The 16,631-nt window shown below is 35.4% G+C and overlaps 1 protein-coding gene across 1 annotated transcript; it reads left to right on the forward strand.

Moving 5' to 3' along the window:
• Window positions 1-390: 390 nt before the first annotated feature.
• LOC141629297 (uncharacterized) lies at window positions 391-1,653 on the forward strand. The gene is made up of 2 exons (XM_074442320.1): window positions 391-889; window positions 992-1,653. The coding sequence occupies exons 1-2, from the start codon at window positions 391-393 to the stop codon at window positions 1,651-1,653; spliced, it is 1,161 nt and encodes a 386-aa protein (XP_074298421.1).
• Window positions 1,654-16,631: the final 14,978 nt, after the last annotated feature.

Below are 16,631 nucleotides of genomic sequence, written 5' to 3' on the forward strand. Positions count from 1 at the left end.
TAAAAAAAACTCACGGCCGAATTTTTTTTTTTTTTTTATTCTTCATTTTTTTTTATTCAAATTCATTTATGAAATTCATACAAAATAATTTCGTAACTTGGCTCTGATACCACTTGTGGGAAATGTCGGTATACTTCCTCTATAAATTTTAGGATTATAACGAAATTATAATAATGAAAACTTGTCATAAACGAATTTACATAAACAAAAAGAATGAGATTAAGAATCAACCTTCGGTCCTAGAAAATATGGCCTAAGAACAATATCGAATTGATATTCTCACCTTTTAGTAGAGTTTTGATGATTGTTCAAAAACATAAAAAGTTCAGGCATCACCCTTTATGTAAGAGGATTAATCTTACTCACCTTTGCTTTGCTGATGATCTTATCATGTTTTGCAAGGGTGAGAGAGCTTCTATTGATCTGTTGCTTAAAGCCTTCAACTATTTCTCTAAGGCTACTGGGTTGGTGATGAATAGTGGTAAGTCCAACTTCTATACTAATGGAGTCCCCGCTAGTCTAGTCCGAAGATTGAGCGGAGTTCTTTGGAATGAAGAGAAGTGCGGTCCTTTCGTATATTTAGGTGTTTATGTCACCCCTAAACGTTTGTCTATAATGGACTGCAACTGTCTGATTGAGAATGTGGTGGCTAAAATCAGAGCCCTGGGGTCTAGAAAGCTTTCTTACGCAGGAAGAGTTGTGCTGATCCAGTCTGTTCTTAGCACATTGCACTGTTATTGGGCTCGCATATTTATCTTGCCTAAGACTGTCATTGATGCAATTGAAAAGATATGCAGGCAGTATCTTTGGTATGGTAAGGATCCCAAGGAGAACCCTGCCCTGGTTGCTTGGGAGAAGATTTGTAGACCTAAGAAGCAGGGGGGTCTTGGTTTCAGGGACCTCTATACTTGGAATATTGCCACTATAAGAACATATGTCTGGTGGGTGTAACAAAAAACTGATCATTTGTGGGTTCGTTGGGTGCATGCAGTCTATATCAAATCTGCTAACTGGATGGATTATGAACCTCATAGTGGAGCTAGCTGGGCCTGGAGGAAAATTTGCCAGGTCAAGAATAAGCTCAAGCTTTTACTTTCCACAGGTGAGCCTTACACAATTCAGAAGGGGTATTTCTTTCTGAAACCCCTCACTGATAAGGTTGCCTGGTTTCCTTGGATTTTAAACAATTGGATATGTCCAAAGCATTCTTTCTTCTGCTGGTTAGTGGCACAGAATAGGCTACTTACTCAGGATCGTCTGGTAAGGATGGGGATACTTGACACTAACTGTTGTGAAGTTTGTGGAGTTATGGCAGAGGATCACAATCATCTCTTTTTTGGTTGTGCATTCAGTGCAAAGTGTTTTGTGCTGGTGCAGCTATGGTGCAATGTACTGGTGCCTGCACAGGATTGCTTTCAGTGGTGGATCAAATGGAGAATTAGTTCTGCTACTAAAAAGAAGATAATGGGGGTCATTCTAGCAAGTCTCATGTATCATTTATGGCAACACCGTAATACTTGTAGGATAGATAAAGTTGTAATGACACCTGTGTGGCTTGTTCGGAATGTGAAGCATGATGTTCGAGCTCGGTTGCAGTTGCTTGATTTAAAGTGTATTAGTAGGTCTGTACTTGATTGGGTGAAGAAGTTATGAGGTACCCAGCCTTATAGCTTCATCAACTATTTTGGGTCAATCATATTGATGTCTTGGGATAACTTTTCTGATTAATGATAATTACTTACATTTCCCCAAAAAAAAAAAAGAATTGATATTCTCCTAATTGTTGCACCCAAGATGCTCCGAGAAATGCCTCTCAATTTGCTAGAATGAGATCCCCAAATTCACTAATTAATTTTAGGGTTTTTGTGTTTTTTTTATGAGAGAGTTGTTAAGCAAAATTAGGTTAAAAGACAAGTGAGAAAAATGATCTCATTTTCTCCTCTTTAACCGTCCAAGGAAGAGCCGAAATAGGAAGATATTTTCTTCCTATTTTTCTACCTTTGACCGAGTGATAAAAAAACAAATAAGGAGAAAAATATCCTTATTTTAGGTTATTATCAAACATGCATATAATGTGTATTATATTTATCAATTGTCAAATATGTTAACATGTATTTAATAAGTCGACAAACAACAGTTTGTAGTCGATTTATTAATACCGGTCTGTCAACATTTTATTATGACAATATCGCATAATATATACATTAACTATAAATATCGCATATTTATATTTAGCTAGTTAAATATAACTGATTAAATTTAATTACGAATTAACATCTTAATTCGTTTAAGCTAACATTATATACATTAATTAAATATAAAATATTATATTTAATTTACGAATTGACAGTTAATTCGTCTCACCTAATATTATTTAATAGTATTAAATAATCGTCTCATCATCACATTGACTAACTGGTTAGTCAAATACATGGACTAACCTTTTAGTCATATAAGGCATCAATGTGATTACACTTCCATAATCACATCTCCCAAACACATCCTTTAGGTGTGACTTTTAGGTACCAGTTGATCACCGCCATCAGTATGATAATAACATCAAACTTTCTTTTAAGCCAACCGTTATTAATTAATCGTTAATCAACTGATAAAATACTAAATATACCCCTGTAAACCTATAAGAGATTTATAAATGTTATCACACTAATTGTGGAGGACACAAGCTCCAACACCTTTGAGAGGGGTTTGATGTTTTTTAGGCCCCGCAAATGATTACACAGATGAGAACCACAACCAGTATGAAGTACCCAAGTTCCGAAACTTGCATGGTTAATCTTAATCATATGAATATAAGATGACATACCAACAGGAGTGACGCGGCCTACTTTTATGTCCTCACGGTACACGGGACAGTTCCTCCTCCAATGCCCAGTCTTGTAACAATGGTGGCACTCAACGTGTTACCGTCCTTGCTCTTTGCCTTGCCTAGTGAGCCACTAGTCTCACCAGGCCCACTCTTACCATTTCCTGACTTTTTAAACTTTGGCTTTCCTATAGTTAGGTCGCCGTGAGCTTTGCCCTTACCCTTATTCTTGTTGGAAATCATGAGAACATCTTGCTTTATACTTCCACTCAATTTCATATCCTTCTCGGTCTGTACGAGAAGTGAGTGTAGCTCATGAGGACTTTTCTTCATGTCATTCATGTAGTAATTTGCCCTGAAAAGGGCAAAACCATCATGAAGTGAATGAAGCATACGGTCAATGACTATGCTCTCACTGATTTTACAATCAAGTGCCTCCAATTTCTCGACATTCTCAATCATGTTAAGAATGTGTGGGCTAACCGGTTGGCCCTTCTGGAGTTTCGCATCAAAGAAGCGACAGGTATGCTCATAAGTAACGATTCTCGGTGCTTTTGAGAACTCATTAGTGAGCGTGGTGAAAATCTTGTTTGCACCTTGGGCAATGAAGCGTCTTTTCAAATTGGTTTCCATTGCAAAAATGAGTACGTTCTTTATCGCACCCGCTTCCATGACGAAGTCACTATAAGCAAGTGACTCGTTAGGTCTTGCATTGGGGCCTGGGTTTGGCGGTATTGGCTCAGTTAAGTACTTGAGCTTACCGTCAGCAATGACAGCATTCCGCAATAATGCCTCCCAGTCCGCAAAGTTGGACCCGTCATTCTTCAGTCGCATGGACTGATTCATGTGGTCCATGACAGTTTTGAACCAGGACTCGCGTGAAAGTGTGGCACTTCGCATAGAGATTTCGTTATTTCCAGCCATTTGTTGTAAGCAGTATTATCAATATAAAACGAATTCTACACTGCGAAAAGAAGAATAAAAACATAATAAGCATACTCATCGTTATGATTTAAGTCTAATGCAAAACTGTTATAAGCGAAGACTGAAGCATTTATACAATTGACCTCCCTCAAGAATTATATAAATGATCCAAGACTCAATTATCTGTAAATTGATAAGCCAACCTTTTGGCTAATTCTACTGTTAGAATTCTTGGTTGATAAATTTCTATAAATTCTATCTTTAGTCCATCATAATCACGAGAAACTCTTCGGATTATAATGTTGAGGTAAAATAAGTCAACACAAACTACTTACCCAACGTAGAAGCGGTCACATGGAGAGTAAGGTCCTATATGCCTACCGACGAAGAAGGGATTCATAGTTGTTTGCCCTTATAAAGACTAGTCTCAATTTTAGTTTTAGAGGAAGATCCCATCAATTTTAATTCATTTTAAGTGAACTAATATCTAGCATGCGAGAATGAATAAACTAAGATGATGGCTTAAAAATGTGTGACATCTGTATGTCTATGAAAACTAACATCCAAACTATATGAGTCAATTTTCATACATATTAGTAGGTGGTTTGGTTTAGGCGGAATATGATGCACTAATTATCATATAAATGAAAAGCAACGAGAATGAAAAACGTAAAACAAAATAAAGTCCTAGTGTGGACTATCTACCAAAATGAACATAAATACAACTTTGGAATCCTTCCTAGGACCCGAGAAGCTTGTCTTGATGTTCTATCCTGGTCCATGTAGCGGGAGTGAGCAATCCAATCTCCATCTTTAGTCTTCTCAAAATTACAATTAAAAATTACATAATAAACCTATTTACATTCTAATTCCAAAACCATAATACTAAAGAAAACCAAAAGGAGATTCGAGATCTCAAAATTACATTCAAATTATGTTTCCATCATTACGAAAAAATAACTAATTAAGGCCACACTAGGTAATACAAAATTACAACCGATTGCAAAAATACGTAAATTAAACCATTCAACAATCCATACAACTAAATAAAAAATGCATCAACTATAAATTAACCATTCAAGACATAATTCCTTAATTATGTAGAATAATTTATCCGAACCACCTATTTTATAATTATCAAAATTATGTGACAATTCCTCAATTACTCACAATAATTCCAATCTTAATTCACATTAACTAGTGATATGAATTAATCCAACATTATTTTAAACCTCTTTAAAATAATTTGGTGTCTTTAATTTGTGAATTTTTTCACAACAAACAATCATACATTATAAATGTAATGTATAATTATAATTGGCCAAAACAAACAAATTATTTTTTTATTTTTTATAATTGCCCTCGGCATTCACAAAAAAAAACGAAAACCCTTTTTTTTCTTGCTCTCGGCATAAACACCATAAAAAAAAACAAAAACAGTTTGTAAGTTTTTTTCTTGCGGCATTTTGCCGAAAAAAAACCGAAAAACACTTTTTTTTTTTCTTTCACGATAAATCCCTTTTAATGTGAACAATTTGTTTAATGTTGCTATTATAACAATATTGGCATAATCATCAACTTTTAATTTAAACTTAGATCCAAACAAGATGATTCAATTTAACCTCTTACAAATGAATATTTAAATCATGATTAAATCGATTATCCGAATATTTGATTCATAACAATTAATTTGAACATTATGAAATTAACTTGTATGCCAAAACTATATAGCAAAAACAAATGAACATCATCAATAAAAACGATTTCCATTTCCATTTTAATTTAATTCTTATTAAATCAAAACATCTACAAATTTATCATATTATCATCTTAACATGTTAAAACAACAATATCAATAAATTAAATGGAAACAAAGCAACAAAAAAACAAAAGGTCTCGGCAAAAAAATGGTTCTGCCGAGATGTTTTTTTTTTCTTCAAAAGTTTTTTTGTTTAAATTCATTTATGAAAATTATATAAAATAATTTCGTGGCCTATGCTCTGATACCACTTGTGGGAAATATCGGTATACTTCATCAAGAAATTTGGATTATAACGAAATTATAATTATGAAATTGCTAGTCATAAATGAAATTGCATAAACAAAAATAGTAGAGATTAGAATCAACCTTTGGTCCTAGCAATATGGCTTAAGAACAATATCGAGATCGATATTCTCCTAATCATTGCACCCAAAATGTTATGAGAAATGCCTTTGTTCTTGCTAGAAAGAGATCCCTAAAATTGTTAATTATTTTTAGGGCTTTTCGATTTGTGATGAGAGAATTAGGTCAAAAAGGAAGTGAAGAAAATATGTTCTCCTTTCCTCTCTTAAAACCGTCCAAGAGGAGAATTAAGGGAAGATATTTTTTTTCCTCTTTTTCTCCTTTTTCGGTTTCACCAACCACCAAAAATAAGGAGAAAATCTTCTTATTTTTGGTTGTTCTAAAAATGTATAAAATGTGTATTATTTATCAATTGTCATTAAAGTCGTCATGTATTAATAAGTCTGTCCACAACAGTTTGTAGTCCATTTATTAATACCGATTTGTCAACATTTATTATGACAATTTCGTATAATACTAGGTAGTATCCCGCGCTTCGCGCGGCCTGTTTTAAAAATTTATTTATTATAATAAAAGAAAAATAACAAAATTTGTATATGACCTTTAATATTTTTAACTATAAATAAAAATAAATCAATTTTTCTCAAATTTAATTTTTTAGGTTTAACTTCAATGTTTTAAAATAAAATACATACCGTTTTAATTAAAACTAATAAGTGATAATTAATTATGTATGATCAATGTTTATAAATTATTTTATGACTGATCAAATATCATATTAATTAAAATAAAATTTATTCGAATAATGCAACAATCAACATTAAGTTCTCAAATTATATCATTTCACTATACTTTATGTTCCAAATCAATTAATATTTGTTCAAAATAATGTGAATACAATTTTATATAATTTTTTGTTTTTATTTATAACGTGTGATATTAATGTATCAAACATATATAGTTCAAACTCAACTTATTCAAATGTTTTCATTGTGTCTTACACGTGTTATGTGTCAAACATATCTATAAGAATTGCACCTTTTGTATTTTTAAACAACTATATATAAATGATGTTTAAGAGTTTACCTGTAAATAAAATAGGTTAAACTTTCTTAAATAATATATTTTGAGGTTTAACTTCAAAGTATTTAGAAGATGCCATATAAAATATTTAACTAAAAGTAATATTTAGCTAGTCATGATCAATATTTATACTCGACGTATACATATTTTAATTGAAGATATTAAAGAAAAATATAACACTTTTTCTACTTTTTCATGTCGTTTATAATTCTATATTATTTTATAATCATTACTTTTGTTTTGTTTATTTAAATGCACTCGCGATCACTGTGTACATACATACTCGTTATCACACTATTTAAAGCTATCAAAATCTCACATTTAACTTATTACGGGATTCTACCTAGGTTTGTGACCCGTGAAATTCACGGGTTTATGAGAATTTTTATGAGGCTTGGTGTCGATTCAACAGCTTTATGTTTACGTAAAAAGAGATGTTGACACCAAGCCTCATAAAAATTCTCACAAACACTCTATTAAATCATCGGGTTCTCACCACTATTTAACTTATTACGCATAAACACCTCTATTTAACTTATTTTGACTCCTGTACTCTCTCTTTTCAAATGAATTTTATAATTTTGTTAAAATATACTTCACATATAAATATAAAATATATGAAATTCATTTGAATGAAGGGAGTATTTTATTTTCTCCATAGTTTCTATGAAGACAATTTATCGCCAGTTATGACATAAAATTTTTACCAATTTAACATTACATATTGAGTAAACTTCTTAATATTTGGAAATTCAACTATTTGAAAGCGCGAAATGACATTTTGAAAAAAACCATTGAAACTTCAACATATTTGTATAACACACTACTTTTGTACTCCACTTGTAAAATTGCGATGAGCATTTAAACATCATATATATGTTGATCTTGAACTCATAGTTGATCTTGCACTTGAACCTAATAATATCACCATATATGTGTGAATGTGTGATTCCACTTTGCTATTCATTGAACAACTGAAGTTTTATAGTATTTGTTTTTCATGGGAAGTATGACCAATTTCAGTTTTCTCCTTGAAATAAAGGGTTATCATTTCCGATGCATTTGGCAGCCATTTTGCCAGGAGCGAGGCCGGGTTCGATGAAGTTCTTTAATGGATCATCTTGATCTTAGACGATGATACTCAAATCAATGATAAAAAACATTTAACATTTAGGAAATGATCAATGTGACTACTGTAAATGCTAAGTTTTTATTTGAAGCTTTTTGCAAATCTTCTTAAAATAAAGAGAAAAAGAAGGATGTGACTCAAATCTGATGAGAGAAATAAATTTATAGGGTAAATAAGTGGATGAAGAGAAGGTAGTCAATAAAAAGATATGAGTTACAATTCAATGATGAGTCTACCACTCTTTTGAATGAAAAATTGGGAAAATGTGCGTTGAACATTGTTTGTTGACATTACATTGAAACAAAATATTGCACATAATAGTATACTCGTAGTCTCATACGGAGTATCGGAAGATAAATTATACATTGGGAATGTGCGTAGTAATTTAGTACACCTCATTTCATTTCTAGTCAATTTATCATTTTCCTTTACATACTACAGTAAGTTACTAATTTGTGTACCTACTATATTTCAAAGTACTATATTATTTCCAATTTCCAATTATTTATTTTCTTTTGCATGCTACATGTCTAATCTACATTGTTGCAACCCAACTTTATATATAGATATAAAGTTTTATAACTTTCTCAAAAATGTCTTTTTGAAAATTCACGGGATCACACTAAGTTTTATAACTTAGTGTTTGTGAAAATTCACGGGATCACACTAAGTTTTATAACTTTCTCAAAATGTCTTTTTTACGTAAACATAAAACATTATGAGACACTCACTTTAATCATTTCTACAAATAAAAAATATTTCAATAAATATAATGAAAATTATACTCAATTTGAAGCATTTTTCGCAGTGAACGTAATTATTTACGTTTTAGAATTTATATCAAAATAATTTTTTAATAAATTTAGAATCAAATCACCCTAATTATTTAATTTAATTTTATAATAAAATTTATTAAATTATAATATATTTTGCTGAGATTTATACAGCATTTATTATGTTTATATTTAATGTTCAGCTGTAATTAATAATTGTATTTAATGCTGGGTTGACACGTGGCGCATCCACAGCGTTTCAACCCAGTTTTATATATATATATATATATATATATATATATATATATACATTAACTATAAATATCGCATATTTATAATTTTCTTATTAAATATAACCGTTTACGTTTAATTACGAATTAACATCTTAATTCGTTTAAGCTAACATTATATACATTAATTAAATATAACAATTTATATTCAATTTTACGAATTAACAATTAATTGGTCTCAGCTGATATTATTTAATTGCATTAAATAATCGTCTCATCATCACATTGACTAACTGTTTAGTCAAATACATGGACTAACCTTTTAGTCATATAAGGTATCAATGTGATTACATTTTCATATAATCACATCTCTCAAACACATCCTTTAGGTGTGACTTATAGGGACCAGTTGATCACCGCCATCAGTATGATAATAACGTCAAACTTCTAGCAAGCCAAACGTTATTAATAAACATTAATCAACTGATAAAATACTAAGTATACCCTTGTGAACCTATAAGAGATTTATATATGTTATCACACTAACTGTGGAGGATACAAGCTCCAACACAATGAACTCACTAAGTATCCCTGCCATACCTTCGAAGATGTCCAGGCCAAGACTCTTGCATATATCAGGTTGGAAGAAGACAAGAGCTACAAAGTCGGATCATCCAGTGGACCAAAAGACTATGAAAAGAGCAATATGAAGAGCAACAAAGGAAACAATTACAGACCTACTCTGTATTCCAGGCCAGACCATTCAGAAGTCAGCCTGGCACATGAGTATCAAGGTAACGCTAATGTTTTTCCGCCTATTTTTGAGCATAACTTTAGTGTTGATATTGCAGGATTGATCCAGATGCTTGACAACATGGGACTAGTAGTCAGATGGCCCGGGAAGGTGGAAAATCCCAACCCAAGGAGAGACAACTCCAAATGGTGCGAATTCCACATGGATATTGGACATACAACGGACGATTGCTTCACCTTGAGAAAAGAAGTGGCTTATCTATTGAAATCCGGATATGTAAAGCACTTGATCAAGCCGAAAGGCAGAAATGCAGACCAGGGCAAAGAGAACCAGGAGCTTAAACAGGATTGAATCCTTCCTCCACCACCCCCAATCTATGAAGTAAAATTCATATCTGGTGGATCAGAAATTTGCGGCCTAACCAGTTCAGCAGCAAAAAAGATAACCAGGACGCCAAGGATTACACCACCTTGTAAACCAGATCATGTCCCAACAATCACTTTCAGTGATTGTGACCTGGTAGGAATTCCTGATGTTCATCATGATGGCCTAGTAATTTTTATGCAGATTGGAACCACTGCAGTAAGGAGGATCCTAGTAGATGGAGGCAGCTCGGTGAACCTAATCATGCTTGATGTACTGAAAGCCATGAAAATTGATGAAAATCAAATTACCAAAAATCCAGCGTTTTGGTAGGGTTCAGCGGAGAAACCAGAAGCACTTTAGGATAAATTCATCTTCCAAGTTATGTTGAAGGAGTCTCATCCTATGAGAAATTTAGAGTCCTGGATTGCTTGTCATCAAACAATGCAATCTTGGGTAGGCCCTGGATCCACAATGTTAAAGCAGTGCCGTCAACCTACCTTCAGTGTATCAAAGTACCAACGGATTGGGGCATAGCCACAATCAAAGGAGAACACAAGACAACCCAAGAATGCTATATAGCCGTATTAAAACCTTCCAAAGCAGGTAAGTCTCTTGCATAGCAATTACCGTACCCTGTCAGGAGTACTTACATAGCACCTCCCAGAATGGAAACAGATCAGGTAAACCTAGACCCTGAGTATCCTGACAAGTATGTTCTAATAGGATCTGACGCCCCAGATTGTGTAAGGCCAGAACTGGTAAAATTCCTTAAGAATAAATCATCTTGGTTTGTTGGTCTCATTTTGATATGACTGGAATTATTGCTGATGTAATTACACACAAATTTAACATTGATCAATCTTTTAAGCCTGTGCAACAGAAAAGACGAAAATTTGCACCTAAAAGAAATGCAATAATCAACGAGGAAGTGGAAAAACTCTAGATATGGGAATGATCATGGAAGTAATGTACCCTAAATGGCTAGCTAATGTGGTTGTTGTGCAGAAAAAGAACGGTAAATGGAGAGTCTATGTAGATTACATTGACCTGAATAAGGCCTTTCCTAAAGATCCATTTCCCTTGCCGCATATTGATGCCATGCTAGATGCCACAGCAGGGCATGAGATGCTGAGCTTCATGGATGCCTCTAGTGGATTCAACCAAATAAAAATGCACCCTGCTGACCAGGAAAGTACTGCATTTATTACAGAACGAGGCATATACTGTTACACAGCCATGCCTTTCGGTCTAAAGAATGCAGGGGCAACGTACCAGCGCCTGGTCAACATGATGTTCAAGGATCAAATAGGTGATATCATGGAAGTCTATATTGATGACATGGTAGTAATGTCTAAAAATGTTGAAGATCATTTGAAGCATTTGGAAGTAGCATTCCAAATATTGGAAAAATACAACATGAAGCTCAACCCCGCAAAATGCCACTTTGGAGTCTCTGCAGGTGATACCGTCATTTCAGTACCAAAAAAAATTACCTAAGTACTACTAACAGAAGTCAGCGGTAAGTAGGGTCGATCTTCACAGGGAGGCGGTCACTATCTACGTGTCTATTCGGTCTGTCTAAGGTCACAGTTGGGGGTTTGATTTGTTTAAGCTAAACTAAATAAGATTAAAGCGAGAGAAGATAGCAAGAGAGATTATCAACAGAGAGAGAGAGAACTAGGATTGTCGGGTCATTAATGAATGTCAGATAGTTGCAGCTAAGGTCACAGATCGGTCAATTGTATCGGTCTAAGGAGCAATGAATATCTCCTTCCAGTCTCAATTCGCCCTAAAATACTTTTAGCTTAGCTTCTGCCCTCACTAAAGCATCCTAATGTTCACTGCAGGTCTCACCCCTTCCAACCTTCCGGTCTAGGTCAAGGCTTACCAAGATTATTTAGCTAAATGCATCGATTCAAGCAGCTATTTACAGCTAAATGTAGTGATTAACAACAGAGACGTGATAGCAACGAAAGATCTGTAAACCTAATTAGCAACTAACAATAATTCCTTGAATCCCCTAAATCCTAGCAGGAGATTTAGCTATGCATAATAGTAAATAGAACAAGAGCGAAAGATAAAGAAATAGTAAACATCGCAAATTAAAGAGAGAGTAAAGAGAGAATTACATATTAGATTCCGGAAAAAGAGAGAAAAGCAGCGTTCAGTAGTAAGTAATCGAAAAGTAATGTATGAAGTCCCCCCAAAATCTCATGTCGTCTTTCCTATTTATAGGAAAGATAATTATTAAACCTAGAAAACAAAATTAAACTAAAGAAGCCCGAGCCCATTAGATAATTACTCGATCGAACACATTCATGGCAAAACCTCTCGATCGAGTAAACAAGCAACTCGATCGAGAAACTCTTAAAAAGCACACTTCGATCGAGCAATGATTTCACTCGATCGAGGTCTTTTCCTCTCCAAAATACTCGATCGAGCAACAAAAGCCTTCAATCGAGTAATTTTGACTCAGCCAGCTGATTGCATCGTTAGTTTCAGCTTTGACCTGCCGATTTAGCTTCCGAAAGGACTTTACGCGCCCCAAGGCATCAGCATTTCCGCTCCAAATCCACTCATCTCCTTAATTCAAGCAAAACGGACGATAAAAGGTTTAATTCCGCTACTTTCAGGTCCATTCCTGCAAATAAAGCAAAACAAACCAAAGTAGAATATTCGGGACATTTCGTAGTATAGAACCACGAGAATCGCATAGAAATACATGCATAAGAGACTTCAAAAGACTATATAAAATGCACGTATCAGCAGGTAAGTTTCTTGGTTACATGGTGACAAAAAGAGGCATAAAGGCTAGTCCGGAGCAGATAAAAGCTATCCTGGAACTTCAGTCACCCAAGTCTGTCAAGGATATTCAGAAATTGACAGGCCGGGTAGCTGCCCTGAACCGGTTTATATCAAGATCCTCTGAAAGGTGTAAGACATTTTACAACCTACTCAGAAAAAATAAACAGTTCCATTGGACATCTGAGCATGAAGCAGTCTTTCAAGACTTAAAATCGTATCTATCATCTCCACCCTTACAGGCTAAACCAGAGAAAGGGGAACCTCTCACAAGATACCTATACCTATCATCACGACACGCGTAAGCGATCTGGTAAAGGAACAAGAAGGCCAGCAACATCCTGTTTATTATGTAAGTAAAAGTCTGCTGGATGCTGAAATGAGGTATGGATTACTTGAAAAATATGTTTTAGCCTTAATTATGTCATGTGCTAAATTACGTCCTTATTTTGAGTGCCACCCCATCATAGTCAGGACCAACTTACCCATAAAAGTTGTCCTTCGTAAGCCTGAATTATCAGGTAGGATGGCCAAATGGTCGGTTCAACTCAGGACATATGATATTTCCTTTGAACCCAGGACAACGATTAAATCGCAGGCCTTAGCTGACTTTGTGGCTGATTTCAGCCCTAACCTGGAACTTGACTTGAAAAAAGAGGTTAACCAATTAGAAAATAAAACCCTAGACCAAGAATGGACTTTGTTCATAGATGGGGCATCCAATGCCAGGGGGACATGGTTAGGATTAGTGCTTAAATCGTCACAGGGAGACGTGATAGCTCAGGTTATAAGCTATGAATTCAAAGCTACCAACAATGAAGCAGAATATGAAGCCCTGATAGCAGGCTTTAAGGTATGTCTAGACCTCGGTGTTCAAAACCTAAAGGTAAAAACTGATTCACTTCTAATTGCTAATCAAATAAAGGGAATTTATACGGCTAAGGATGCAAAAATGATTTCGTATTTAGAATATGCAAAAAAACCTTACCGCTAAATTTGCTTTATTTGATATAGATCAAATACCAAGAGACCTGAACACGCAGGCTGATGCTTTGGCCAGCCTAGGTTCAAATTTTACCCCTGCAGTTTTTAACAAAATACCAATTCTTCATTTATTAGAGCCAGCTATCAGTAAAACCGAACAGGTTAACCCTGTCAATCGAGATAATAATTCTTGGACCAAACCTTATTATGATTGGTTCCTCCAAGGAATATTACCTCAGGGAAGGCATGAAGCAAGGGCATTTAAGGTCAGAGCTTCAACCTATGCTATTATCAATAACACTTTATTTAAGAGACCGTAGGCCGGACCATATTTGAGATGCTTAGAAGAAGATGAAGCTAAACAAGTACTCCAAGAAATACACGATGGACACTGTGGCAACTATAAAGGAGGAAAGAGCCTGGCAAGTAAAATACTCAGGACAGGCTACTACTGGCCAACACTGAGCGCTAATTGCTTGGAATACTGTTCAAAATGCGAAGCCTGTCAAGTTCATGCACCAATAATACATCAGCCATCCGAACTTCTTTACTCAATTTCTACACCCTGGTCATTCATGAAGTGGGGCATGGATATTATAGGGAAGCTGCCTGTAGCTCCAGGACAGAAAGTATTCATGTTGGCTATGACTGATTACTTCTCCAAATGGATCGAAGCTGACTCTTTCAGCAGGTAACCGAAAAAGAAGTAATATCCTTCATCAGGACGAATATTATTTGCAGATATGGAGTCCCATCAGAGATAGTATGTGACAAGGGAACCCAGTTTGTGGGGAAAAAGACTAAAGCATTTTGCCAAGAATGGAATATTAACCTGGTCACATCAACCCCTAGATATCCAAAAGCTAATGGCCAGGTTGAATCTAGTAACAAGGTAGTCATAAGCTGCTTAAAGAAGAAACTGAAGAGAAGACGAGGCAGATGGGCTGAAGAACTTCCATTAGTGCTATGGGCATATAGGATAACTCCAAAGACATCAACAGGCCAAACACCCTACTCCTTGGTTTATGGCTGTGAAGCTGTCATCCCTGCAGAGGTCCGGGTACCAATATCAAGATATAGCTTGAACAATGTCGAAGCAAACAGCAGCCTAATGCAAGACAGCCTGGTCCTGATAGAAGATCTAAGAGACGCTGCCAAAATTAGGATGGCATCATATCAACAAGCAGTAGCCAGAACTTACAACAAAAATGTCAGGATTAGAGTCTTTAGGGAAGGAGACCTTGTCCTACGAAAAGTCTTTCCAAACAAAAAAGAAAAATCAGCAGGCAAGCTTGCCCCTACATGGAAAGGCCGTTACTTATTTGACTCAATCGTCGGACAAGGAGCATACAGGCTCCAAACATTAGAAGGGGAAATGATCCCAAGATCCTGGAATGTAACACATTTGAAATTATTTCATGTATAAGAATCTATATCAGCCCTGAATTAGGTAAAAACTATATCTTTACTATCAGTGTTTCAACCTGACGTGCTATCTGAAAAATTACGTGCTTCACATGTCCTATGTGCAATCCATGTCTATATATATGCAACTAACCCAATTTCACTTATTTTTTAATCCTGAACAATTATACATGATAAATGTTCTATGCATAAATATTAAGGATTGAGGGCTACTCTATTGTATATCAGACCCCTTATTTACATATTTTTTAATCTTTTTGCACTTCACTATGCCTAACGAGTTGGTAACCATCACCGGATACGGTAAATAACAGGACCAATCAGGCATGAAATAATTGCCTTACCTGATTGATTTACTACATACATCTACAACCGGCTGGATGCAGCATGACGGTGCAAGGGTGTTTTATCCCGACCATCAGTCTAAAAAGCCCTCCTGTCATGCCGGTTTTCCCACCCCTTCAACCACTATGGCAAAAACCAAATGGTTGAATTACTTACGATGGCTTCAATCGCAAGACAGATTCAAAAAATCTAACAGGTTAACAAAATCAGATTTTAATAGGCTAACATGACTGGAGAAATAAGATTCACAGGTTCAAAAGAAAATCAAAAGCAACGAAACATCAGGAAATAAGCAAAATAAACCAAGGAAGGCCACTACCACCACATTAATAAAGCCCTTACCCCCTAGGGCAAAGGCACCAAAATATTCGTCAAGGCCAGAGATAACCTCCCTAACCTGCCCAAAAACAAGAAAATAAGATTGTTTGTCCAGGGACATCCCCCCTGGATGAGCTAATACCATTAAAGAAAATATAAAATTACTGCTCCCCCTTGGAGACAGCATCGGCACTCTCACTTTTGGCTTGATCAGCCTCAGCATCAACATCCTTCTCCCTCGGAGAATCGACCTCCTGTTCATTGCCTATATTATGCAGGTCAGGATACTTAGAGGCAGCAAAGTCCATCTCAACTTCAGGGTTCCAGCTTGCCCTGGCCTCCATAGGCTCCGACATGGCAGCCACTTTCCCCTTGATATAGAAATACAAGGAGGCATCATCAACCTTGAACTCCAAATAATCCCTCTCCATGGTAAGCTCCTCATTCCTGTCCAGCGCCTCCTACAGAAGTTGTTTGCTTGAGCCTTCCTCAGCCTTGGCTGCATCCCTCTCAGCCTGCACCTTTGCCAAATCAGCAGCCTTGCAGCCAGATCAGCTAGAGCAAAATCCAGTTTAGACTTCAACTTATCATAATCAGATCTCATAAGAT

Source organism: Silene latifolia, chromosome Y, assembly GCF_048544455.1.
Source record: "Silene latifolia isolate original U9 population chromosome Y, ASM4854445v1, whole genome shotgun sequence".
NCBI classification, from domain to species: Eukaryota; Viridiplantae; Streptophyta; class Magnoliopsida; order Caryophyllales; family Caryophyllaceae; genus Silene; species Silene latifolia.

Coding starts and splice junctions, on each gene's coding strand:
- LOC141629297 (XM_074442320.1), top strand. CDS start 391: ATGTTTTGCAAGGGTGAGAGAGCTTCTATTGATCTGTTGCTTAAAGCC. Junction 890..991: donor TAAGAAGCAGGGGGGTCTTG/GTTTCAGGGACC, acceptor GGGTGCATGCAG/TCTATATCAAATCTGCTAAC.